The 26,294-nt window shown below is 48.1% G+C and overlaps 2 protein-coding genes across 4 annotated transcripts in view; one reads left to right on the top strand and one right to left on the bottom strand.

Annotated features, from left to right (window-relative positions):
* The window catches only part of Nrip2 (nuclear receptor interacting protein 2), an 8,916-nt gene extending 420 nt beyond the window's left edge, over positions 1-8,496 (top strand). Inside the window, exons 2-6 of the mRNA XM_027428385.2 lie at positions 4,017-4,166; positions 6,493-6,575; positions 7,360-7,481; positions 7,675-7,727; positions 7,989-8,496. Of these exons, the coding sequence (XP_027284186.1) occupies positions 4,017-4,166; positions 6,493-6,575; positions 7,360-7,481; positions 7,675-7,727; positions 7,989-8,081 (501 nt within the window). The 3' untranslated portion in view covers positions 8,082-8,496. The remainder of the gene's footprint in view (positions 1-4,016; positions 4,167-6,492; positions 6,576-7,359; positions 7,482-7,674; positions 7,728-7,988) is intronic.
* A 1,362-nt stretch (positions 8,497-9,858) lies between these two features.
* Itfg2 (integrin alpha FG-GAP repeat containing 2) lies at positions 9,859-24,924 on the bottom strand. Of its 3 annotated transcripts, XM_035448486.1 has the most exons (13): positions 24,720-24,837; positions 19,139-19,319; positions 18,337-18,432; positions 16,922-16,963; positions 16,604-16,772; positions 15,471-15,610; positions 14,940-15,088; positions 14,489-14,586; positions 14,354-14,407; positions 14,046-14,137; positions 12,559-12,676; positions 11,366-11,539; positions 9,859-11,290 (listed from the first exon to the last, which is right to left on the bottom strand). In XM_035448486.1, the coding sequence occupies exons 3-13, from the start codon at positions 18,337-18,339 to the stop codon at positions 11,187-11,189; spliced, it is 1,143 nt and encodes a 380-aa protein (XP_035304377.1). In that variant the 5' UTR covers positions 18,340-18,432; positions 19,139-19,319; positions 24,720-24,837; the 3' UTR covers positions 9,859-11,186. The 3 variants fall into 3 exon arrangements, with proteins under 3 accessions (XP_035304377.1, XP_027284187.1, XP_035304378.1); XM_027428386.2 differs by lacking the exon at positions 19,139-19,319 and having other exon boundaries at positions 24,720-24,924; XM_035448487.1 differs by lacking the exons at positions 19,139-19,319; positions 24,720-24,837 and adding an exon at positions 24,148-24,395.
* Positions 24,925-26,294: the final 1,370 nt, after the last annotated feature.

The raw sequence follows: 26,294 nt of genomic DNA, 5'->3' as shown, positions 1-26,294 counted from the left end.
CCAAGTCTCATCCTATGCTGCTGGGTAGAAGCCTACAAGACCTGGGAATCCTGTGGAATGGGCATATGAGGACAGCAAGGCCTGGAGGATTCCTCAGTCAGCTTAGGGCTATAACTCCCTGCTTCTAGATTCCCTCCAAGCTGCCTATGAATCTGCCTCATTCCTCACACCTGCTCCACCCCCTTTTTTTACCCTTTCCCAGCATCAACATGTTGAGGGGCTTCTGGCAATCGGGGTTCACATGGCTCTGACCTGGATGGACCGTCAGTCTCCATGTCTGTGTCTTCCTGTCCTTTCCTTCTAAACCACAGCAGCAATTCTGGTTCCAGAGGGAATGGAGTCTGAGGCTACCTGTGAGGAGTTGAGGGGCTCAGGGTCAGCTGCATGCAGTCTTTGCCCCCAGAGATATCATGGTTAAGAATATGGACTTTAGCTGGGTGTTGGTGGCGCACGCCTTTAATGCCAGCACTTGAGAGGCAGAGGCAGGCGGATCTCTGTGAGTTCAAAGCCAGTCTGGTCTACAGAGCGAGTTCCAGGACAGGCTCCAAAGACACACAGAGAAACACTGTATGGAAACACCCCACCCCAAAAAGGGGGGAGCTTTGGAGCCACCCTGTTTGGAACCTAATTCTGACTGCACTTCGGAAAGTTATGACTCTATGACGACTCTGTGCCTTGGTTTCTCCATCTGCTAGAAATGGATAAAGTTGTGAGCATCTGGTAAGGAGAGAGTTACTTGGGCTTCTTCATCCCTAGCACTGGGACATTGCTTGGCTAATAGAGACACGAGGGAAATGACATCGGGAATCTTCTAGCTATGATTCCACATAGCTTTTGAGTTAGCGTGAATTCTGGAGGGTCCAGAGAATACAGAATTCCATTCTGTGGGAGCCACTTCTCCCTGGTGGCAAACACTTCCCTCTGCTGCTTGGACTAACCTGGCTTTACCTTTCTGTCCTACTCCTCGCCTGAGTTTTCCCTCCAGCAGTCCCCTAACCCAATCCCAGCGTCCCCAAAGAACACAGGAGAAAGCTGAGGAATGGGGGGGGGGCAGGAAAGCAGGTTTTTTGGTGCCCAGGGGTTTAGGCCTTGTGCTTCTCTGTATAATCCTACAGCTGTCTTGCCCAGAAGTTGCCCTGTGGACGCTGCCACCTCAGACTAGCTGGTTGAGCCTTTTGATGTCAGGGCTTCTCACCTTTCCCCTTTGACTTGCCACCTGCACAGACCTACAGCATGTAGGTCCCATGACTTTGGGGATGAAGAAGCAACACTCTGGGAGCCCTGTCTCCTTGCTTGGCACAGCTCTGGGACACACTTTCCAACAGTGAGGAGCATGGAGTCACAGAGGAGAGAAGGGCATGGGAACTGCTTGGGCCCTGAGCTGCCTGCACTTTCCCAGAGCTAGCAACTTGCTGCCAGGGTCTCATGAGGCCAACGGTGGAAAAACAATCCCAGGCTCCCAGGGTCAGGTGGAGGAGTGTGTGGAGCCTGGGAGGCTATAGCCATTCTCCAGGAAACTTTTTTTATTTTCTCAGAGTCTCACTATGTAGTCCTGTTGGCCTGAGTTTGCTACGTAGTCCAGGCAGGCTTACAACAGTTTCTTTTGAGTTTATAAACAACACAATTGTATTTTATTTTTGAAATAGGTCTCACTATATAACCCAGGCTAGCATGAACTAAGTAGACCAGGCTGACCTCATCTTGGTGGTGATCTTCCTGCCTCTGACTCCTGAATGCTGTGGCTATAGAAGTGTGCTGCCATACTAGACTAAAACCAACCATTTTATTTTGTGACTTTTTCCTTTTGCTTTATTTGTAGTACTGGGGATGGGTCCTTGTGCATACTAGGCAAGTTTTCTATGACTGCGCCACCCCAAATCCTCCAGTCAAGGAGGCACCTATTTTCAGAAATGGGCCCTGGGACAGAAAGATGAACAAGACAGATCTGATTTGAAGGCCTTCCCAGGCTTCGGTGGGGTGAAATCCAAAAATAACATCTGTGAGAATCATGACCAAATGAGCTATGAGAGGAAGGAAGAGAGAGGGCAGAATAACCCAGAGGCCAGTCCTGCAGGTGGAGTCAGAGTTAGAAGCAAGGCCCTTCTAGTCATTAAACATGAGTAGCTGTGCATTCAGACTGGCCTAGTGAAAACCCCTAGGAGGAGTTTCCAGCAGAGAGGTGAGCAGGGGTGAGCCTGGGGTGAACCGGGCTGGCCAGGCACAGGAGTGTCACTGAAGCAGGAAAGCCGTGTGTGGTGGCTATGCAGACAGACAGCAGCCGGGTTATTTAGGGGTCAGTTTAGAAAATACACAATGGGGCATAGTGGTTCACACCTTTAATATCAACACTTGGGAGGAAAATTAAAGTAGATCTCTGTGAGTTCAAAGCCAGCTTGGTCCATATAGCAAATTCCCAGACAGTCAAGGGTAGCTACGTAGAGAGACCTTGTCTCAAAACAAATGAACAAACACCAAAGCAAGCAAACAAACAAAACAACAAACAAACAAAAACAGTCTATCACTATACCAGGTGTGTATGTGTGATGTATTTTATACAGGAGAATAACAATTTTTTTTTCAAGATAGGGTCTTACTCTGTAGGCCAGGCTGACCTTGAACTCACAGACATTCACCTCTCTCTGCCTCCTGAGTGCTGAGATCAAAGGTGTGTACCCCCAACACCAATTACTTTCTTTTTTTTTTAAACGTAGCTTAGAGTAACCTTGAACTCATGACTATTCTCCTGCCTCTGCCTTCTGAACATCGGAAATGTGTCGGTACACACTACCACATCTGGCTTGTACAGTTGTTTTATATTTAACCTAAGCATTTCTCACACCTGAATGTACAGGAGTCTTATTGAAACAAACTTAGAGGCTGGGCTGGGCTTGATGGCATAAGCCATTAATCCTAGATCTTGGGAGGCAGAAGCAGGTGGATCTCTATGAGTTCAAGGCCAGCTTGGTCTACAGAGTGAGTTCCCGGTCAGCCCCGGCTACAGAGGAAGATCCTGTCGTAAAACAAATAAAACCAAGAGTCAGGCTAGGAGAAGCTAAATGGTAGAGCATTTGCCAGGCATGTACAAGGTCCTGGGTTTAAACCCTTGCACAAGGAAACAACAAAAACAAAATTCTTGATTTAGGAGGTCTGAGGCTATGTATTTAGACAGGCTTTAGGATGTCATTAAAGCTATTGGTTTAGGGCAGGAGAGATGGCTCACAAGTTAAGAGCACTTTTCCACAGGACACAGGTTTTATTTTGAGCACACACATGGCAGTGGAATTCCAGTTCTAGGGGATCTGATGTCCTCTTCTGGACTTTACAGGCACAGACATGCATACAGTCACAGATATTCATATAGGCTAAACACTCATGCACATAAAATTGTATCTATATCTATCTATTTATCCATCCATCCATCTATCTATCTATCTCCATCTCTCTCTCCCTCCTTCCTGCTCTCTCTCTCTGTCTCTTTTTGTTTGGTTGGTTTTTTTCACTACAGGGTTTCTCTGTGTAGCTTTGGAGCCTATCCTAGCACTTGCTCTGGAGACCAGGCTGGAGATCCGCCTGCCTCTTCCTTCCGAGTGCTGGGATTAAAGGCAAGCGCCCCGGTTCTGCTTCCACCAACGCCCGGTTCTGCTTATATCTTTAAAAAAAAAAATCCCTTTGAGCCACTCAAGCCTTGCTGGTTTCAAAGATACCACGTAGCTGAGGTACTTGAAGTCCTGATTTTCTTCCCTTCCCTTCCCAAGTGATGGGATGAAAACCCATTCTACCAATGCAAGACTTGGTCCATACTGGGATTAGGTGCTAGGAATTGAACCCAGGTCCTTTAGCATGGCAGCCAGTGCTCCTACCTCCTGAGCCATCCCTCAGCTATTTTCTTACTGCTCCTCTGGTCTGGGGTAGAGCGGGGGGCAAGAATCCCGTGGTTTGCAAGGCATATGGTGGGGAAGCAAGTAGCCTGGGTCTTGGGCTTAGATCTGCTTTCACTGTTTTTGTGATGGAGCCAGCAGCCACACAGCGTGATCCAAAGACGCCTGGTGGAGGGAAACCAGAGGCGGCTTCAGGGGGAGTCTCCCCTGGTGCAGGCACTGATCCATGGCCATGATAGCAGCAGGACCAGTGGGACACAGGTTCCAGCTCTTCTTGTCAACTGCAAGGTAAGAGGTCTTCCGGGGATCTTTCACTTGCCTGCTGAGCCTGCTCACTGCCTTGGCGATCAAAAGATGGAGAGAAGTCATTTCTCTCCTTTTCTGGCCCTGCATCCGCTTTCCTGTCAGTCTCGCCCGTCTTCTCTGTGAGATGTCATCAGTCAGCAGTACTATGCTCCCATGCTTTCATCAAAGTAGATTTAAATGTGCTAGCGCCATGCTTTCATCAAAGTAGATTTAAATGTGCAGATCCTTTACTCACTTGCAGGGGAAGGTGTGCGTGAGTACAATGGGCTCATGTTTCAAGGTGAAAAATCTTAGACTTTTAACTTTTTGTTTTGGTTTTTCGAGACAGGGTTTCTCTGTGTAGCTTTGGAGCCTATCCTGGCACTCACTCTGGAGACCAGGCTGGCCTCGAACTTTCCACCTGCCTCTGACTTTCGAGTGCTGGGATTAAAGGCGTGTGCCTGGCGACTTTTAACTTTTTATGTGTATGTGTTTGTGATGCCATGTGTGTGTGTGAGCACAGTGGCCAGAGAGGCTGTTGGATCTCTTAGAGCTGGAGTTGCAGGCAGTTGTGAGCTGCCCAACCTAGGGACTGAACTCAGGTCCTCTGGGAGACTGGCAAACACTCTTAACCACTGAGCCATCTCTGCATTCCCAAGGCTCATCTCTGGAGCACCTACTTGCTAGTGGAACATCCCAATAAATACCCACTGCCCATTCTTACTTCCTAACCTCCAGCCACCCCTTGTCCATGTCTTCTTTCTTTCTTTCTTTTCTTTTTTTTTTTTTTTTTTTTTTTTTGTTTTGGTTTTTCGAGACAGGGTTTTTCTCTGTGTAGCTTTAGAGCCTATCCTGGCACTCGTTCTGGAGACCAGGCTGGCCTCGAACTCACTGAGATCCGCCTGCCTCTGCCTCCCGAGTGCTGGGATTAAAGGCGTGCGCCACCAATGCCCGGCTCCATGTCTTATTTCTTGAGGCCCGGCTCAGATGCTGCCTCCTCCTTGAAAGCTTGTCTCTGTCCAGCAGGGAACAGCTCCCTTCCTCTCCCAGCTCTGAGGCACTCAGTCCATGACCCTTCTAAAGACCTTACAGAGTGGCGGCATATTTTATCTCTTTTACACTGCTGAGTGATGGTGCTCATTAAAGTATCCATTAGCCATACATCTTATATAGATGCTCAATAAATGTTTGGAACAAGAAAACTATTTCCGTGGGCTAGAGAGATGGCTCAGCAGTTAAGAGCACTATCTGCTCTTCCAGAGGACCTGAATTCAATTCCCAGCAACCACATGGTGGCTCACAACCATCTGTATTCAGACCTGGCGCCCTCTTCTGGCCTGCAGGGATACGTGCAGACAGGACACTGTATAGATAATAAATAAATCTTTAAAAAAAGAAAAGAAAGAAAAAAAGGGCTGGAGAGATGGCTCAGTGGTCAAGAGCACTGGCTGCTCTTCCAGAGGACCCGGGTTCAATTCCCAGCAACCACATGGCAGCTCACAACTGTAACCCCAGTTCCAGGCTCTTTCACACACATGCACTAAAGCAAATTTAAATAATTTTAAAAAACCCAACTTCCTCATGTGTATGTATCCACATGTTCGCCTGATGCTTGTCAGTATCCCAAGGCAGTGAACTTGTCTTCCTGCTTCCACTCACAGTCACCCAAATTTGAGTGTGTGACGAAGAGCTTTGTCTTCTTCGCCTCTTGACCTAGAGCTCTTTGATCAGGAGGAGGTGGCCCTCAACCTCCATGTATTCCTCTAAACAAATAAGACTGCCATTCTGGCCCAGATCTTTCTTAACTTAGTGGACTCTCCATGTAGAATACAACTTCTTTGATTCCCTTTTGGGCGAGTCAGTTTCACTTTTGAAAACTTGTTCATTCCCTTTGCCCATCTGTGAAAGGGAAGTCGAGGGGGTCAAACCCAGGCCCCTCATTGGGGACTCATCAACACTATTGCCGGAGGTTTCTTTCCCACCAGGTCCCGCAGCCCTTCTCAAGCCCAAATAAGCACACAGAGACTTATACTTAACATAAAACTGTTGGCCGATGGCTAGGACTTATTGGCTAGCTCTGTCTTAAGTATTAACCCGTAAGTACTAATCTATGTATTTCTACATGGCCTTATCTGACCAGAGAATGCCTGGCGCAGCCTATCCTCCCCGTCTCTCCATGGTGTCTCTTCTTAGTCTCCCTCTGCCTGCCTTTCTCAGAATTCTCCTCCTCTCTTCCTGCCTCTATTGGCCAAACATTGTTTTATTAGTCAACTAATAAGAAACATATATGCAGAAGGACATCCCCAACATCACACTCTTTAATTTTTAGTGCCAGGACCAGATGCTTCGAGTGGCGGTGGACACAGGGACTCAGCACAATCAGATATCTACTGGCTGCCTCAGGCGCCTGGGGTAAGAGTGCAGCCTAAACCAGTGGTCAGGGCTTGCGGTTTCCCTTCCTTTTTTTTTTTTTTTTTTTGATACAAGGTCTCACTATGTAGCCCAGACTCAAATTCAACAGCCTTCTGCCTCTGCCTCCTTCGTGTGGGTTTGTGTGGAGATGACAGGCCACACTTGGGTTTAGGATGCAGTTTCTTTGGGGGTGATGAATTATCTTCAAAGTATGAAGATGATTGCACTCTGACATACTACTGAATACTGTTGAGTTGCACACTTTGTTTTTTGAGACCAGGTCTCACTGTGTAGACTGGCCTAAAACTCAAGAGATCTGTGTGCCTCTGCCTCCCAAGTGCTAGGACTAAAGGTGTGTGACACAATGCCTAGCTCTGAACTGCATATTATAGAGGGAATTTTGCTGGGCCTTAGACTCAAGCCTATAAATCTAACATCTGGGGGTAAGGGAGAAATAGGTACCCCAGGCCAGTCTTGGCTACATAAGATGTCTGAGACAGCTTAAGCGCCACAAGACTGTTTAAAAAAAAAAAAAAAAAAAGCACAGCCTTCCCCCAACAACCCAAACAAAACCCACAACCAAGAGTGAACTTGATGGCAGACAAACTATATTTCAGCACACATTATGTTTTTAAAAGCAGGGTAGGTTGGTCAGGCAGCCTTGGCAGGAAAAGATTAAGCCTCCCTGGGACTGGAAGGGAACATAGATTAGTATTGGCTTTTTAATTGTGGGGGTCTGGAATCAGGGACTGTGGAGACTATAACCCTTGCTTTCTAACCACAGGTTAGGGAAGAGAGTCCCAAAAGCCCCAGGTGGGGACCTGGCACCGGGGCCACCAAGTCAGGTGGAAGAGCTGGAGCTAGAGTTGGGGCAGGAGACTGTGGCATGCTCGGCCCAAGTGGTGGGTGAGTCCTCCAGCCTCTCACCTCTGCTGTGGGGGACAAAGGTAGAGGTTTTCGGCGCACCATCCCAAGATGCTCAGATTAGCCACTCTGCTGTTCTCAACTTCATGGGTGGACTGGGAAGGAAATGGGCGCGTGTTCAGAGGAGGGCATCAGTGGTCACAGATGCAATCTCATTTTCCAATGGTTCCTGCAGATGTGGACAGCCCTGAATTTTGCCTGGGACTGCAGACTCTGCTTTCCCTCAAGGTAAGGTATTCATTCATGCTTGAGCCTGACCCAAAATGCTAGGAGAGATGGAAGGGTCAGGGTGGAAGCCCAGAGCAGGCTGGTGAGAAAGACGGAGAGGTGTGAAACTTGGAACTTGTTTAATTAGCCCCAAAAGTAAAATCAGGAGAGCGGGTTCCCTCCCTGAAGGGGCAGGGGCATGGCAGCAAGGGGAGGCAGAAGGAAGGGGAGCAGATGTGAGCTGGCAGGGAGGTGACCACAAATCCGGGGTCCCCATGGCAGTGCTGCATTGACCTGGACCGTGGAGTGCTTCGGCTGAAAGCCCCCTTCTCGGAGCTGCCCTTCCTGCCTCTGTATCAAGAGCCTGGCCAGTGACCACTGTCTCAGCCAGTCCCCAGGGCCACACTGTGCCTTAGGGGAAGAGTGGTGTGGAGGGGGACATTTCCTGACAGGGCACCTGGAGACCACTGCATTACTTTTTTCTCACCACCCTGATCCTGCAGTTGCCACCCCGTCTCTGCTTCTCCATAGCTGCCCTCTGTCCCAGGAGTTCCTACTGAGAGTATCTATGACTCCAAGGCCCCGGCTTCCCCATTCTCTCTTATCCCTCCCTGAGAGAACAGCCAAGTCAGTTACAGAAAAGGATCTACAGAAAATGGGCTCTAGACTTTGTCCTGGCCATAGGGGGTCAAGGTCACCTGCTGCCTGCACCTGCCTGAGGCCCACCCCAGGCACTCCTTTCCTGCCCTTACCCCACCTATATCTCCAACCTCTAGGGCTTATCTGTCTCAACCAGATTCCCAGCCTGCGTGCCAGCCCTCCTGCGACCTGCCCCTTGATCCTGCACCTATCTGCTTATAGTTGGGTGGGAGTGACAAGTAAGTGGGACTGTTAGTCTAGGAAGGCACAGTCCCCGAGCTGAGAAGGCTTTTAGTTATGACCCCTTCTGGGCTGCAGATGTCTGAGCGTCTTTCTGGCTGGGCTGACTCTCAAATCATGGTTAGGGAAGAGACAATGACATATTTAACCCAAACGAGGAAACTGGGTCCCTTACATGGGAACCAAATACTAAGCCTAGGGTACACCAAAGAGGAACCAGGATACAGTCTCACTTTCTTCACGCTCAAGAGCGGGCTGGCTGAGCCTAAGTGCCATGGTACCTGCTCTCAATTCCGACTCCCTCATCACCTTGCTTCGAGACCTATGCTTCCTCCCCAGTCTGCCTCCTACTGCTCCTGTAATGATAGACCTGGCCCAGGGCAGGCCCTTAGCCTGCTTCTGTATTTGAATAAACACTGTTTCTCTAAGCCATGTTCTTCTCTGGTCTCTTCCTCTTTACCTCCAGGTGCCCACAGTACCTCTGGCCTCAGACCCACAGGGAAAGTGTGATTGGAGTCCCTCTCCCAAGTTGGACCACAGGCTTGTGAAGTACATTTTACACTGTTATGTGCTGCACAAAAACACATGCAATTGCAACAAACCAATATTTAACTCCACTGGGAGCAAAGGACTCTGACATCACCATTTATCTTACTCCATTTCATTTAGTTCAAAAGCCCTGAGGGCTGGGGAGATGGCTTAGTTGGGAAGAACACTTGCCACACAAGCATGAGAACCTGAATTCAAGCCCCAGCACCATGTTACAGGGTTCAATTCCCAGCAACTACATAGCAGCTCACATCTGTCTGTAACTCCAGTTCCAAGGCTTCTGACACCCTTACACTGACACACATGCAAGCAAAACATCAATGAACATAAACTAAAAATAAATTATATATAGAAAAAGATGCTGCTCCCCTTCCCCCCAAAAAAGCCAGGCTTAGTGGCGCATGCCTTTAATCCCAGCACTTGGGAGGCAGAGGCAGTGGATGTTTTTGAGTTCGAGACCAACCTGGTCTACAAGAGCTAGTTCCAGGACAGCCTCCAAAGCCACAGAGAAACCCTGTCTCGAAAAACAAACAAAACAAAACAAAACAAAACAAAAGATGCTGCTCAGCCGGGTGTTGGTGGCACATGTCTTTAATCCCTGCACTCAGGAGGCAGAGGCAGAGGCAGGCGGATCGCTGTGAGTTCGAGGACAGCCTGGTCTCCAGAGCAAGTGCCGCAAGTGCCAGGATAGGCTTCCAAAGCTACATAGAGAAACCCTGTCTTGAAAAAAAAAAAAAAAAAAAAGATACTGCTCAGATGCTAGTAACCCCAGCACTGTGTGGTGCAGACACAGGTAGATCCCCTTGTCTTACTGATCATCGGCTATATGAAGCAGCAAGCTCAGGCTCAGTGACAGACCCTGTCTCAAGGGAATAAAGTAGAGGGAAGGAATGCAGGACACGCGACATCCTCTTTTGGCCTCCATACATGTGTACATGGGAAAATGTATCAGCAAACACAAACCCTAGCCACAGTCCTTCAAAGGCTTCTCACCTATAACTGGAAAAATACTTACAGCAAATAAACATAAGTGGCTTAAACTATAATTTTTAACGCAGGGTCTTACTATGGTTGGTCTGAAACTCACTATGTAGACCAGGCTGCTTTGAACTCACAGAGATCCACCTGCCTCTATCATCTGAGTGCTGGGATGATAGGTGTGTGCCACCATGCCTGGTTCAGTTATATAACTCTAATTATTATAGTCTAGATCATAAACTTGCACTAGATTGTTAATGTCTTTTTTGTTTGAGCTTTTAAGATAAGATCTCCAAATGTGACCCATGCTGGTCTCAACCCCACTATGGAGCCTTGGTTGGCGCTGGATTTAGGACCTTCCTCCCAAGTACTGAATAGCAGAGTGCTTGGCTAGCATGTGCAAGGCCCTGGGCTCCACCTCTGCACAGACACACATGCACAAACAAAACGACAAACAAAAACCAACACCCACCACCACCAAATCGCAGACACACACACACACACACACACACAGAGAGAGAGAGAGAGAGAGAGAGAGAGAATGAGAAAGCCCTGACCTAGTTGCTTCAGCAAATGGAAGAACACAGGAAGATGAGACAGGAAAATGCTCTTAAACAAACACTCGGCCGTTCCTGCAGTAATTATGATGTCAGCTGCCGGGAGCTATGCTTCGGAAGTCGGCCCTCAGCAGGAGAGGGAGGATGGGGCTCACCTCCACCGCTCCCCTAGTCCCTCAGGCCTGAAGCCCCTGTCCTTTCAGGTGCTGGCACCATGGAAAAGGTTTGCTGCCTCTTCTCACAAACAAGTCTGTTTTCTGCAGTGAGAGTAGGAGAAGAGGAGGAAAGCACAGGGACCTGGGTGATTGACAAGACTGGGATCCTGGGATCCTGGGATGCAGGCAGCGACCACGGGGCATTCATCAAAGGCTCTCAGGGGCGCCACTGTCCTTCCATGCCGAGAATCAGGTCCTGCTCCTCTGTAATAGACATTCCCCATCCTGCCAAGATCATGGATCACTCTGGGGGAGGGTGGGGGTTCAGTAGGATCCTTCAGCAGCTAGGTGGCCAAGCCCAGCTAGGTGGGGTCCTGGGAGCTGGAGGGGGCACACTGTGGTGTCTGGTCCGGATGGTAGAGTGTCTGGTGAAGCAGGGCACGGACTGCAGGGAGATCCTCGGGATCTGCCGGTCAAGGAGAGACTGGTGAGAGGCTGCTGGGCCTCCGGGCGCAGGGCCACTGGCTTTGCTGACACTCACCTACATGCAGCTCCTGCAGGAGGCTGTGGTACTCAGGCTCAGCCTCCAGCAGCTTCAGCAGGTTAGTGGACGCCATGCGCTCCAGCACAACATCCCAGTACACATAGATCTTCTGGTTGAAAGTGACATACACCAGGCAGGGGCTGTTGCGGCCCTCTTTGCAGGCATACTGGCCTGGGAGTGGGGGGCAAGAAGACAAACGTCAAGACTTAGTCCTGGTGGTGGGAGGAGGGCAAGGACAAGAAGACACCAGAGGAAGCAATATTAACCCCCCACAGATGTCCATCAACAAAGGCCCCTTTCCTATTTCTTCTGTTAAGAACTCAGTATATATTATACGTAAGATGGTAAAACGTGCAGTACATCCTAGATATGGAAAAGACACAGTCAGCACCCCAAAAGATGTATTTGTAGGTATTCTCATCTTACTGGTATTCTGGAGCAAAGAGAGAGAGCCCTGTTAATCCAAGGGGCAGGTTAACAAAACAACCAGAGAGAAAGGCTTCTCTTGGCTTGTTTCTTTCTTCCAAAGCTGGGGTGTTTTCCAGCTTTTTCCATGCATTTTGGGGTCCTGGAGACTGGGCCCACAACTTTGTACATGCCAGCCAAGGCTCTACACCAAGCTAGTAGCCAGATATATCCCTGTCACTCAAATAGCTACTGCAGCTTTCCACAGTCCCCAGTTTAGAGTCACAGAGAATACTCTGGAAGCACTTTCTTTAGCTAGCATGCTCAGCTGGAAACATCTTCCCACAGTCATCCCATTCTTTGCATATTTAGAGATGGAGCCCCTCACTGTGCTTTATGTCTGATTCCAAACAGCCTTAATGAGGCTGGAAGGATGGCTCGGTACACTGGCTGCTCTTTCAGAAGACCAGGTTCAATTCCTAACACCCAACTGACTGTAAACTCCAGTTCTGGGGATGTGATGCCCCCTTCTGGCTTCTGTAGGCACTGCACAGACATGTTACATAAACATGAAGGCAAACACTCACATAAAAATAAAGTGCCCCACAAATTAAAAAAAAAAAAGCTGTCAAGATGGCAGTGTGGTATCATCCACTGCCACAGAGCTGAGGAACCCATTCATGAATGAAGACGCCTATCAGCGGCGACATGGAATGGAAATGAGTCAGTCCTTTCCAGAACATTTACTAAGCTGGAATAGCTGAGCTTAGAGGCCGCTGTCCCACCTGCACAGAAGGCTCGGATATTTTCATCCACTTGGAAGCGGACCACGGTGCGGTTGTGATCAATGATATACGTCTGTCCATCCCAGGCACATGCTACCACCTCCTCAAGCCCATTGCCCTGAAAAGGTCAAAGACAGGGCACCAGAAGGGTTAGGGGCCATATTAGAAAGAGACCTAGTCACACACATAGTCATACACTGGTAATCTCAGGATTTGAGAGGCAGGGGCAGAGCCAGCACACACAGCAAGATCCTGTATCAGAAAAGAACAAAAGATCTGATGGAAGGGTGGGGCCAGTGAGAGACAGAGGGCCATGAGCTTGACTGGGTGGTAAACTATAAAACTGGGATATTTTTTCCATGTGCCAAGTGTCCAACAGCGCCATTGGTAATCTACTTTGCCTAATGTTCTAAGCAACACTATGATGCAGTCATTATTCTCAGGTTTTTGTGTTTTGTTTTTTTTCCCCACCAAGACAAGGCTTCTCTGCATAGCTTTAGTGCCTGTCCTGGAACTCGGTTTGTAGACCAGGTTGGCCTTGAACTAAGAGATTCACCTGCTTCTGCCTCCCAAGTGCTGGTATTAAAGGCGTGTGCCACCACCACCCAGCCATTCTGTTTTATATTGGGAAGTTTCTTAGAGGGATAAAGTCACTTGCCCAAGGTCACAGGCAGAGACAAGACCCAAGCACAGGTCTGTTCTACCAGCCAAGGCTATCCAGCATGTACCATTGCAGTGTAACCAATGTACATTTGTCAATTGAGGACTATAGCGATATCAAACAGACTCATGGATAAGAAAACAAAACCAAAACCACAAAAAAACAAGACCCAGCTGTATTCATGACAAATAGCTCACTTTTAGACCTATAGCCCGCTTTTTTTTTTTTTTAAGATTGTATTTACTTATTATGTATACAGTCTTGTGCCTTCGTGCCAGCAGAGGGCACCAGATCTCATTCAAGGTGGTTGTGAGCCACCATGTGGTTGTTGGGAATTGAACTCAGGAACTCTTAACTGCTGCGCCATCTCTCCAGCCCCTAGCCCACTTTCTTTAGAGCTATTATTTTTGGCTAAAAGGCTTGAAAATTATTTTCTAGCAGCCTCAAAGAGAAGTATTAGAAGTGTGTTGTAAGGGCACACTTGAGTGTAAATAGAGGGTCACACTCATTTCAGGACTAAGATAAAGGCTCACTGTTGACTGGGATGAGAGAATGGCTACATTTAAATGTCTTCTCATAGGACTGGAATGATGGCTCAGTGATTAAGAACACTGGTTCTTCTTCTGGAGCACCTGTGTTTGATTCCCAGCACCCACAAAGTGGCTAACAACCATCTGTAACTGCAGTTCTAGGGGACCTGATGTCCTTTTCTGGCCTATGTGGGCACCAGGCACACATGTGCCACATAGACATATATGCAGGCAAAACATACACACATAAAAGTAAATAAATGAGTGACCCCCGAAAAGGGGAAAAGCCCACTCACCGTGACATCCAGCTTCTCCAAGGCAAAGAGCTGGTGATCCACCTGTACAGACCACAACAGCTTATCTGCTTCCTGCATCAGCTTCAGAGTCCCTGCAGGAAGAGAGGTGGTGGTGGTGTGTGTGTGTGTGTGTGTGTGTGTGTGTGTGTGTGAGTGTGGGGCTGTATGTGTGTGTGTGTGTGTGTGTGTGTGTGTGTGAGTGTGTGTGTGAGAGAGAGAGAGTGTGGGGCTGTATGTGTGTGTGGTGTGTGGGCTATGAGCAGACCCCTCAGGCAGACACCCATCTCACCCTGCCCAGGACTACTCACCATCTAGGGTGCACAGTGCAAAGAGGCCCGAGTTACCAGTTTCAGGGTTATGGCCTGTGTGGGGATGAAGGCAGGAGTAAGGACAAGGCCCTGGTCTCCTTTCTCCCAGAACTGCCAGCTCCTAACCTCCCTTACCTTGCTTGATGTTGCCAATTAGGTGAGTGGAAACGTTCTTGTTGTGGATCCGGCCAGATGTCTGGTGCAGCACTATGTCCCGGGCAGCTGGGGTCTCCCTGTGGGTAAAGGAGGCCAAGGGACCGAGTTCTCCAGGCTCTTTAGCCACCGTCACTGCAGGAGCTTTGATTTCTGAAGCCCACCCCTGAACCCTTTCTGACTCATGCAGCAAATGGAAGGAGGAGTGATGGGGCTGCCAGGCGGGAGTCCCGAGACCTGAATTTGAATGGTGGGATCTCTGCAAAGACCAGTTCACCATGCTCAGATGCTGAAAGGCTAAAGCCCAGGCCTCCCGGTCCCTAGACTGTCTTCTCTATCGGGCCAAGTGATGGAGCCCTGGCACCTGCAGACCTGTCTCACCACCATGTCACCCTGTCCTAACTCTGATGGAGCCACCACCTCACCCCCTTACCTACTGTCTCCTGTGGCCTCCTCAGAGGCAGGAGGGGAGCCCGTGTCCTTGTTCCAGGTACATAGTAGAACTGCATAAGCACATCCTGGCTGCGACACAACCAGCTCAGGCACACCCAGAGGCCCCGGGGTCACAGAGAGACTGTCTACCTGTGCCAGGGAACAGAGTCTTAATGGGGGACAGAGCAGGAAGCAAGGGAGACTCTGCCACCAGAACCAGGGGACTCAGGGGCAGGGCCTCTGAGAATTACCCTCCAGTTTGATGGGGACAGGAGGAGTTCTAAGGCTCAGAGTCTTGTCTGGCACCATCCCCTCCACAGACCACGGGCTCCAGACACGGCTCACTGAACTCATCCTTCTCTGCCCTTCATACCTGTTACTAGAACTCCACTGGGACCTTGCCTAAAAATGACCTGGCTCTCTCTCAGTAAGGACATCCTTTCTTCCCAGAGAGGCCCCATTTTCCAGAAGCCTCCCCTGGGAGGCCTCTTCTGTTTACTAGGTTCTTAGGTCCCCAAAATCTGCTTCTCACCTGACCTTCCAGCATCCACTTCTTGAGAGACACCAGCTGCCCTGTCAGGTGTTCAGGCGCCTCAGCCATCTCTTCCCAGCGGAATGCCCGTACCACACGGTCTGTGTATCCTACCACCAGCTCGTAACACCCGTCTCCATCTGCAGGCACAGAGTCAATGATTTGGAGGCACACCTGACTGACTGGCCAGCCTTGTCTGTGGCTACCTTTCCACAGGTGACACTCCTGGCACTTTCAGTTGAGTGAAGCTTCATGTCCAGTCTTCTGAGCCATTCACCACACCCTGTGGTTACTGTCCATTCCTGCCTGGCCTTGTGCTCGGTTTCTCACTCTAGTGCTATGCAGAGCTCAGCATCTCTGCTCTCTGCTTCCTGTGTCCATGTTTGCACCTTGACCATCTCACACACCTACTACCTAGACAGCTTCTGGCCAATCAGCAGCCTCATGTCCCTACAGCTCACTCTCCTGCCACTTTCAGCTCTTTACCAAATGCCACCTTCCAGCAAGAATACCCCTGGCAACTCCATTTAAGTCCCTTTGCGTCTGGCTTAGCAGTTAAGAGTACCTGCTGCTCTTCCAAAGGATCTGCCTTAGGTTCCTAACACCCATGCCAAGTGGCTCACAATTTCCTGTAACTCCAACTACAGGAGATTTCACCTTCACTTGTGTGCACACACCCCCAACACACATATACACATAACTAAGTACAAATAAATCTTTAAAATTGCTGTCTCTACGTTGATATCTTCAGCCCTGTGATTTATTTTGTTCACACCACTTACTGCCTTCTGATGTAGTACTGATTGACTGATTTTTGGCTGGGATTGAACTCAGGCTTGGTACACGCTGGATAGTTCTTTCTAATCCTGAGCCAAATGCCCAGCCTCATTATTTAATTTTCTTACAAAATTTACTTTGTCTCTTCCTAGTAAGATCCGAGATGGTATGATTTCTTTTGTTTGCTTTATTCACTTTTGTAATTCTAGAACCTAGAACCATTCCTAGCTTATAACAGGAGCTTAGTAACTATGCATCAACTGTATAACAAATGGAAACAAAGTAAAACAAAATAAAAAGAGAAAATGTAAACACACAACAAATGGACAGTATACTCCTGGGCTGCCCATACCCACCAATGTCGCTGATCAGCATGACCTTGGTGTTAGCTGGGATGTGCTGCTTGAAGACAGGACGCTGTTCCTCTCCAAGAGTCTCATGGTGCCCAGAAGCATCCAGAGCTTTGGTGGATGTCAGGTCGAATAAGTGAAGCCAGCCCTCTGCGCTGACTGCCACCACCAGGTTCTGGGGGAGAGAGAGGTACAGGAGAGGGTTAGGGCTGGGGAGCGAGGCTGATAAGCAGATCTCAAGGGCCAGGGCTGACTTTCCCAGGGAGTCACAATGGAGGAAGGACTTGGAGATCTACCCTAGCCCGAGATGCCCCTGGTCCTTACCTTTCCTTTGTTACACACATCTCCAACCCCAACGCAAGTCAACTGCAAGAGAGAAAGGGAGGCTGATGGTGGCACCAAGAGACCATTTCTCCCTAATCACCCAACGCTTGTGTCATGTGACCTATATGAATAGTCTTTATTAATAGAAGCATTGAATTATATAGTTTGGTTTATCCATACAGCAATATGAAGACCCAAGTAGATAAAAATTCAAACTTAGGTAAAATGAACAAATCTAGCTGTGTGGTCTACATCTGTACTCTCCCTGCATTCAGGAGGCTGAGAAGGAAGAACTGTCATGAATTCCTGGCTATCTAGGGCTATCTGTCTCATAAGCATCCCCCCAAAAGACCCACCAAACAGGAAAATAGTTTGATTATCATACTTCTAGATTATTCCAATTATCATCCCCATTTTTTATCACACAGACATAATGTATAAGGACATTTTAGTCAACAGCACATCACATAGCTGGGTGGTGGTGGCACACGCCTTTAGTCTCAGCACTCAGGAGGCAGAGGCAGGTGGAGCTCTATGAGTTTGAGGCCAGCCTCGTCTACAGAGGGAGTTCTAGGACAGCTAGGGCTGTTACACAGAAAAACTCTGTCTGCAAATACAAAAAAAGGGGGTGGGCAGGGGAGCTGAGGCAGGAGAATCGGAAGTTTAAAGCCAGCCTCAACTAAAAGCAAGACCCACCTGATAAAACTAAGGTAAACACAGTGGCTCTCTTAGCTTATATAAATGCTGTGGTGGTCCTCTCATGATGGAAGTACCAACAATGCATTTCTCCTTGCTGTTAACCAATGCATGACTTGCATACTATCAGACAATCTTAGGCAAGCTGAGGGCAATCTCCGTAAAGCAGTGAGCTCATTCCACGACATAAAGGAAAATATAGTTGTCTTCTTTTTTTCCTGTCAAATTGACACAAGCTAGAGCTATATGGGAAGAGAAACCTCAATTGAGAACAAGCCTCCATCAGATTGCTTGTAGGCTATTTTTTGATTACTGACTGATGTGGGAGGGCCCAGCTCTGGGCAGGTGGTCCTGGGTTATATAAGAAAGCAGGCCTGTAAACAGCTGTGTTCTCCTCGAGTTCATGCTTCCAGGTTCCTGCCTTCAGATCCTGCTCTGACTTCTGACTTCAGGAGACTATAAACTGTAAGTTGTAATAAGTTCCTTCCTCCTCAGGTTATTTTTGGTCATGACCTTTATCGCAGCAACAGAAAGCAAACTAAGATAACAGTCTTGTGGGAGAGTTGAGAGGGGGACAGATGAGAGCAATTTCCTGAGACAGACAAATTCTGAAGCTGTGACTCGGCTGAGTCGCTGGGGAATTCCCTGTGGGACTCCTTGGCAGTATAACACAAAGGCACCCCAGCTCCTTCTCAAGAGCGGCAAAGATGAATACTGACCATTCCCTGGCAGGAGCAGGTGAGCCAGGGCCGGCTGTCATCATTCTTATACACAGACAGTTTTCCACTGGTGTCTCCCACTACCAGTTCATTTAACTGCAAATGAGAGAGAAAGATGTTAGGAAAGGATTCCATTGGGCCCCAGTAACCCCTTATCAGATTAGCTTGTTTCTGGAAAAACCAGAACATCATTAAAAAGCCTTTGATGGGCTGCAGGTGTAGCTCAGTTGGTACTTGCTTTATCTAAAATGCTTGAGGCCTTGGTTCCTATCCCCAGCACTACATAAAACTAGGCATGGTTGCTGGATGTGGTGGCATGCCCTCTGATCACTGTACTCCAGAGGCAGAGGCTGGAGGAGCTCTGTGAGTTCAAGGCAGTCTGGTCTCTAGACTGTTTCAGGACAGTCAGGGCCACAAAGTGTCTCAAAACAAGAGAAAACATGTGTTGTGGCACACACCAGGAATCTCAGCACTGGCATGGTGTCGAAGTTTGAGGTCATTCTCAAGTTACATAGCAAATATAAGGCCAGCCTGGAATACTGCCTTTTATATAAAAAAGACGTTGAGAGGTATGGTGATCCCAGCCCTCAGGAGACTGAAGCCAGAGGATGGCAAGTTCATGCCAGCCTAGGTAACAAAGCAAGACCGAGTTTCAGGAGAAAAAAAAAAATCTTCTGAGACTGGTTGCCTGGGAGTTAGGGGTGGCTCAGTAGCAGAGCAGTTGCCTGGCACAGATGAAGCAAAAGGAACCCACAACAAACAAATCCTTTGGAACCAACAGTCATGGTTTCCCAGAACTTACTTCCGTGTGTGTGCATTGGGAAGGTTCTACATGAGAGCACTGATTCAGGTAGATCTATCTGTACAGTTCTCTGCCCAAAAGCCTGGCCTTGGCTACTCTCATTTGTCCATTATAAATGGGATATGTTTTGAAAACGGTCCAACAGTGAACTCTGGAAAAATATTACTTCAGACTTCTTAATCTGTCAGAGGTCAAAAATACAAAGTCAGTTCTCAGGACCCCATCTCTTCTCACAAGACCCCTGAGTTTTAAAGATTTTTTTTTATTATGGGAACACAGAGGAATGGAATTGTCTGAGGGACTGGGCCTGAAGGTAATGTTGGTGTCGGCATCCTCGCTCTGGGGGAAGGAGGGTCCCTTCATGGAATCTCTCCCCATCACTGCTAATCCATTTGGGGAGCTCACCATGATAGCCCAGTGGCCCCAAATCCCACTTCTACTATTTCCTAATCTTCTCTTGGGAAGAAGACAATGTCTCCCCCACAGAGAGGAAGTTAAAATTAGATTAAGAGACCTACAACAGTAAGGGAGCCTCAGGTGGTGACATGGATCCCACAGAGCCAGCTATGTGAGACCACCCCCAACAGAAGATGTTTGAGACCAACTGGGACTGACATAATGAATTGACTTCTAAAGATGTATTTTTAATAGTTATGGGAGTTTTGTGCAAGGTTATACAAAAAGAAAAACAAAAAGGAGTATCAGGTCAGTCTGCTTATTTACAGCCTGCAACAGCTGAGGTCTCAATTGCAGCCACCTGAGAGGACTTTTGCAGATACCATAGAGGATTCAGATTTTTCTGATACTATTTTTACCTCTTTCTCTCATTCTCTCTTTTTTGAGGCAAGGTTTCTCTGTGTAACAGCCCTTGATGTTATAGAACTGTCTGTAGACCAGGCTGGCCTTGAACTCACAGAGATGGGCCCGCCTCTGCCTCCTGAGTGCTGGGATTAAAGGTGTGCCCCACCATAGCTGGCTTCTCTCTCCCTAAAAGATTGGTTTATTTTATATTTTATGTATACGGGTGATTTGCCCGCATGTCTGTCTGTCTGCGCACCAACTGCATGCCTGGTGTCCTTAGAGGTCAGAAGAGGGTGACACAGCCCCTGGAACTGGAGTTACAGACAGTTGTGAGCCCCCAAGCACTGGGACTCAAACTGGGGCTCTCTGGAAGAGTAGCCACCAAGCCACCTCTCCAGCCTTGATTACACTTTTCTTAAACACTTTAAAGCGGAGACCTACGGGCCGCTCCCATGTAGGCTTGTGGGTGGGCTTGCGTTTCTGGATCACTCAGGCAAGTGCAGCTTTCCTTCCCTCTTTGTGTCCTCTGAGCAGGCATTCCCTAACACTGAGCTTTTAAAGGGCATTTCAGGCTTCCTTCCTTTTTCTCTAAAGTCCCTCCCCACCATGCAGCTGCTTGTGGGTCATGTGTCTGACCTTGTTCCCAGATAAAATGGCATGACCTTTCCCTTATCCCTTCCCTTCTCCACCTCAGGCAGCTACTGATGCTCGACAGCTTGCCTGCCAGGAGGCTTTCTTTTACGTTCTAAGAAAATTATCTTTGTGCTTCCAAAACACGTATTTTTAAAATTACAGTTATTTACTTGTGTATGTGTCCTTGCATGTATGTGCTCACTCTTGCACGCAGGCACCACATGTGCCACGTGGCATGTGTATGGAACAACTTGTAAGAATCAGCTCTCCTTCTACCATGTGGGTCCTAGAGATCAAACTCAGATCACTAGATTTGGTGGTAAGCGCCTTTATCCGTTGTCCCCGCTTACACTTTTCTTGTATAAAATGCTGACAGGAGCCTACAATGGTGTGCATGCCTATAATCCCCACACCCAGAGGTTGAGGAAGGAGAGGGGGACTGGAAAATCCAGGCCAGCCTGGGGTAGATATGTTATGAGGCTTTATCAAAGCAAGAAAAAGTAGAAATAGAAGAAAATGGCCAGCCAGCCTCCCAGTTTCCAGAGCCACAGACACAGAGTCACAAAAGAGCACGGTAGGCACACTGAGCAAGCAGATGTGACTCAGGCAGGTGGCTGCTTGAGGCAACATGTGGGAGAGGCCATTTCCAGGGCGCTGTCTGCCTTCTAAGCACTCGGATGCTTCTCATCAGGATCTGCTGCTCCCACAGAGTTTAGCTCTGGCCCCACCAGGTCACAGCGACACTTAGAACCCCAGAGGGAAGGTCCACCATGCTCAGGAGTGCTGACAAGACAGGTGTAATCTTTCTGTGATCTACGTTAGCCTCCCAAAGGCTTGCTATGCCACATCCAGCCAGGCTCCTGTGAGCAGTCCAAAAGCATGTTTTGTTTTATTCCTGGCTTCTCCCTCCACCTCAGCAGGAAATAAATCAGCCTCAAAAAACTTTAGGCTAAGGGTTTACCAGGCTGAAATCAGCCTTTGACCCCACTCTCAAAACTCCCAAACGTTTGGGGACTACAAACCATGTTTGATTTTTGGGTTTTTTCTTTCTTTCTTTCTTTCTTTCTTTCTTTCTTTCTTTCTTTCTTTCTTTCTTTCTTTCTTTTTTCCCCTCTGAGACAGGGTTTCTCTGTGGAGCCCTGGCTGTCCTTGAACTCAAAGAGATCCACCTGTCTCTGCCTCCCAAGTGCTGGAATTAAAGGTGTGTGCACCACCACTGCTCGGCACACAAACTGTGTTTTATTGGTAGTTTTGAGACAGCATTTCACTATGTAGTCTGGGGTGTCCTGGAATTTGCTATGCAGATCAGGGTGGCCACAGACTTGCAATGATCCTCCTGCCTCTTCTCATCTTTCCTGAGTACGGAAAACACAGATGTGTACCACCATGCTTAGCAGCAATTTTTTTCCCTATTTTCATTTTTGGAATGGTGGTGAGGAAAGAATGCTGGGTCTCATACATTCTACACAAGTGCCCTACCACTGGGCCAGACCCTCAGACTATAACAATGTTTATTATCTACAGTCATGTGCTATGGCTGATCATTTGCTAACTACTTAATTTAATTTTTTTTCAATTTCTTACATCTTTCCCCCTAATAACACCCAAAGCTCTTCAGGTAGCTATGAAACAATCTCATTTGCTTTTTCTTTTCTTTCTTCTTCTTTTTTTTTTAGTGTTTCGCCTGCATGTATGTATGTTTGTGTGAGGGAGTCAGATCTTGGAGTTACAGACAATTGTTAGCTGCCATGAGGATGCTGGGTGTTGAACCAGGATCCTCTGGAAGAAGTCAGTGCTCTTAACTGCTGAGCCATCTCTCCAGCAACCGGCCCCTATAAAAAATAGCACTGGGACCAACACCTCCACCATACAATATTTTGTTTTTCACACTTGCTCCTTCAGTAACAATTTTAAATTAAAAACCCGAGTTTGATTCCTGTGCAGTATCTATATGGTAGATGAGAGAACTAACTCCTGCAGGTTGTCCTTTGACCTCTATACCTGCACTGTGGCATGTGTGTGCATTTGCCCTGTCACTCACACATTCAAATAAGTAAGTAAAGGTAATTTTAGAATTGAGTGTGGGAGATGAAGAGATTGGTTTGGTGGTTTAGAGCACTTGCTGCTCTTGCAGAAAACCAGTTTTGGTCCTCAGTATCCACACGTCAGCTCACAACCATTTGTCAACACACACACAAATCCTATCCTTATGAAATTTAAAGTAATGGCATCTACAATGTAGGTAAGAAAAATAAGGACAGCATAAATTACAGTTGAACCTCTGTATCTATGGGGCATGGTTACAGGAACTCTGTAACTACAGAGTAGTGTTTGTACATAACCTCCTGGACATTTTCATTACCACCCCCCTGCTGAGGCAGGGTTTCTTTGTGTAGTTCTGGAACTTGCTGTGTCCAGCAGGCTGGCCTTGAACTCAGAGATCTGCCTGCCTCTGCCTCCCAAATTCTGGGACTAAATGAAGTGTGCCACCATGCCCAGCTTAATTCTTTCTCTTGTATTTATTTCTGGGGTACCAAGAATTCAATCCAGGGCTTTTTCGTTTTTAGCAAGTGTTTGGTAACTACATCCCCGGGCTGCTACCATATACTTTGGTCAATGGAGGGCTCTATCTGTTAGGATAAATACCATTCAGGTTAGTGTTAGCACACACTATGATGTTAGGACTACAAAGTAACCCAACAATGCATTCCTCAAAAGTATCCCCTTCATTAGGACTGCAGTTGCTATGCCGTACTGCTTAGGTAATGGTGTCTATAAATGAAATCCGAACATGCTCAGTACAGATCCATTTCTTTTTTTGTTTGTTTCCTCTTGAAATATTTCCTATGTAGGTCTGCTGAACCCTGGACATACAGCACTGGGATTAGGAGGGCTGCTGATACTGTTAGCACTAACCGTTCCAGAGTTTTAACTGGGTGTCATGATACAGAACGATGTGTTTCACCTGCTTTCTCTGTATTTGTTTATTTAAATGACCAGAAAAGGAATAGCCGCCTAGGGGAGAAAAAAGTTGGTGGAAATTGCTTTTGTAATTCAACAAAGGGGTAGCATTACAAAGGCGCCAGACAAATGAGTCTATTCTGGGTAGGGACCTAGAGAAGCCCAATGCAGATCAAGACTGATTGTGGGGTACTTGCGGCCCATTGGCGGCAGCAGAGAAGTCTACAGGTGGCTTCCAGTGAGGGAGCCAAGGGCAACAGCAGCAAGTGTGCGAGCGTGGTAGCTTAGAGGATGGGAGGGCCAAAGCCATAGGTAGATGAGAGATGCCATTAAAATAGAATTTATGGGTGCCAGGCGGCGGTGGCGTATGGCTTTAAGCCCAGCCCTTGGGAGGCGGATGTCTGAGTTCCAGGCCTGATCTACAAAGCAGTTCCAGTACAGCCAGGGCTGTTACAGAGAAATGCTGTCTCCTAAAACAAACAAACAAACACACTGGAGCTTTGGAAGGTAAAGTGTTGTCCCCCGCTCCCACACACACACCACAGGGTTTCTCTGTGTAGCTTTGCAGCCTATCCTGGCACTCACTCTCTAGACCAGGCTGGCCTCAAACTCACAGAGATCCTCCTGCCTCTGCCTCCCGAGTGCTGAGATTAAAGGCGCCGCCACCACCACCTCCGGGCTGGTAAATGTTCTGAAAGGGTCTTTCGGCTAGGGGAAGCAATAATGCAGGAAAGCTGACCGCTCGCTGCTTTACACGGTGCCCACTGCGACAAGTCGCTCAACTGGGCAAGAGGACCGAGTTTCTATCCTTTATAGTTACTGATAACGACAGGCCGGGGAGATGACTCAGTGACGACGCTGGCCGCTTTTCCGGAGGAATAGGGCTCACAATTATCTGTCACCCCACGAGCACTGCGCACACGCGGTACGTAGACGTCCATGCAGGCAAAACATTCTGCACGTAACATTTGAAACTACGAAAAAAAATAACCCAATCCAAAAAAACAAAACAAAACAAAAACTGTTCAAGAGGCTCCAGGCCAACTAAGCCACCCGCGGTCTTGCTCGGGGACCGAGACTGTCAACCAAGACGGCCCGGTCCGTCCGCCACGTTGCCTCCAGTGCGCACGCGCACCCCCGCCCCACCCCGCCCGAGCGCGGCCGCTCGCAGTGCGCATGCACTCACCGCGTCGTTATCCACGTCTCCGAGGCAGATGGCGTGCGGGAAGAGGCTCCCGCTGAAGTCCAGCGCCACGCGCTGCACGTAGCTAACCGACCTCATGGCTCTGGGAGGGCCGAGGTGCCGGGGCCACCGCGTCAAGCGACCCCCGCAGTCCTCGCGACAGCCGCGCGCGGTAGGGCCACCAAACCGGAAGTCTGCGTCACCGCTCGAGCCTCCGGTTCCGGCTTTCTCCTCCTAACCCTCGGGGAGGAGGCGGGCCTTCCGTGCCTGGAGCCGACCTGAGCCCTGGGGCTTGTTTGACTCTTTCCTCTTGGGCAGTCGGACCATCAGCAGGTCATAATCAGAGCTGTCATAATTAGCAATTTTATGTTTCCCAACAGTTCTTTTTATGGAATTGCCCAATAGGAGTTGTCAACACAACGTGGTGGATTGCAACCCACAAAAAAAAAAAGTTTTAAGAGGCCAGAAAGATAGCTCAACAATTAAGAGTACTTGCTGCTCTTACAGAGGACCCAGAATCAACTCAAAACAGCCCCGGCATGATGCTCGCACCCATCAGGAATTCCAGTTCCCGGGGATCCAAAGCCAGATGCACTCTTCTGGCTTCCCCCAGGCACCCACCCTTGTGATGCACAGATCACATGGAGCAAGACAGGCAACACACACACACACACAAAATATAAAAATATGAATACATAAAGATGCTAGTAAGCTGGGCGGTGGCGGCGCTCGCCTTTAATTCTAGCACTTGGAAGGCAGAGATAGGCGGAGCTCTGTGGGTTTGAGACCAGCCTGGTCTACAAGAGCTAGTTCCAGGACAGGCTCCAAAGCCACACAGTGAAACCCTGTCTTGAAAAATAGAAAAAAAAAAAAAAAAAGTACTATTTTGTGAAAGCTTTGTTTCAGTTGTTTATACTTACATATATATCCTGGATTATAATGAAAAATTTTTATGCTGTGTACTTTGTGAAAAACACCCACTGCCAAGCACACCTCACATATTTAATAAAATTAACACAACTATGTAAGCTTTAACTATTGTTTCTTCAGATGAGGAAAACTCGTTCTGCAAGATTGAGTTACTTGGCCGAAAGTGGTAGACATGAGATTCAAACCAAGATGTTTGATCCAAAATGCTGGAGTTTTTCAGTCACTGTTGCAGTTCTTAGCAAAGTGAAGGCTGCTGGGATTCTGATTGGCTGTATGGTGTGGCCCCCCACAACTAGCACAAAGCTGCCTCTTTTCAAGTGGGTCTTACTCTAGTTTTGGTGGGATCCTCACTCTCATGACAGGCTGCTTTTGGATACTTCCCCTGTTGAGTCAGGTCCTGCCATTCTTTTAAGGTGTCTCGTTAAAACAACAGGAGTACTAAGACGTAGTAGTTCTTGCCTGTAATTCCAGCACGTGGGAGCAGGTGGGACGATCAAGATTTCAAAGTCAGCCTTGAACTAGTTCTACAACAGCTTTGGTTACACAAGACCCTGTCTCCAAAACAAAACAAAAGCCTGAGCAAACAAACAAAAAACCACCAAACCAAAACAAACAACAAAATAAACAACAGAACCTTCCTGGAACTCA

This window comes from Cricetulus griseus, chromosome 8 (assembly GCF_003668045.3).
Source record: "Cricetulus griseus strain 17A/GY chromosome 8, alternate assembly CriGri-PICRH-1.0, whole genome shotgun sequence".
Taxonomy (NCBI): Eukaryota; Metazoa; Chordata; class Mammalia; order Rodentia; family Cricetidae; genus Cricetulus; species Cricetulus griseus.
This window is presented reverse-complemented; position numbering and strand designations above follow the sequence as displayed.

Excerpts from the sequence above, each read along its gene's own strand:
- Itfg2 (XM_027428386.2), bottom strand. The coding sequence starts at position 24,815 with ATGAGGTCGGTTAGCTACGTGCAGCGCGTGGCGCTGGACTTCAGCGGG. Across the intron at positions 16,964-18,336 it reads CCTGCTCCTGCCAGGGAATG|TTGACTTGCGTTGGGGTTGG; the intron begins GTCAGTATTCAT and ends TCTCTCTTGCAG. Across the intron at positions 14,138-14,353 it reads TGCACTGTGCACCCTAGATG|GGACTCTGAAGCTGATGCAG; the intron begins GTGAGTAGTCCT and ends CTCTTCCTGCAG.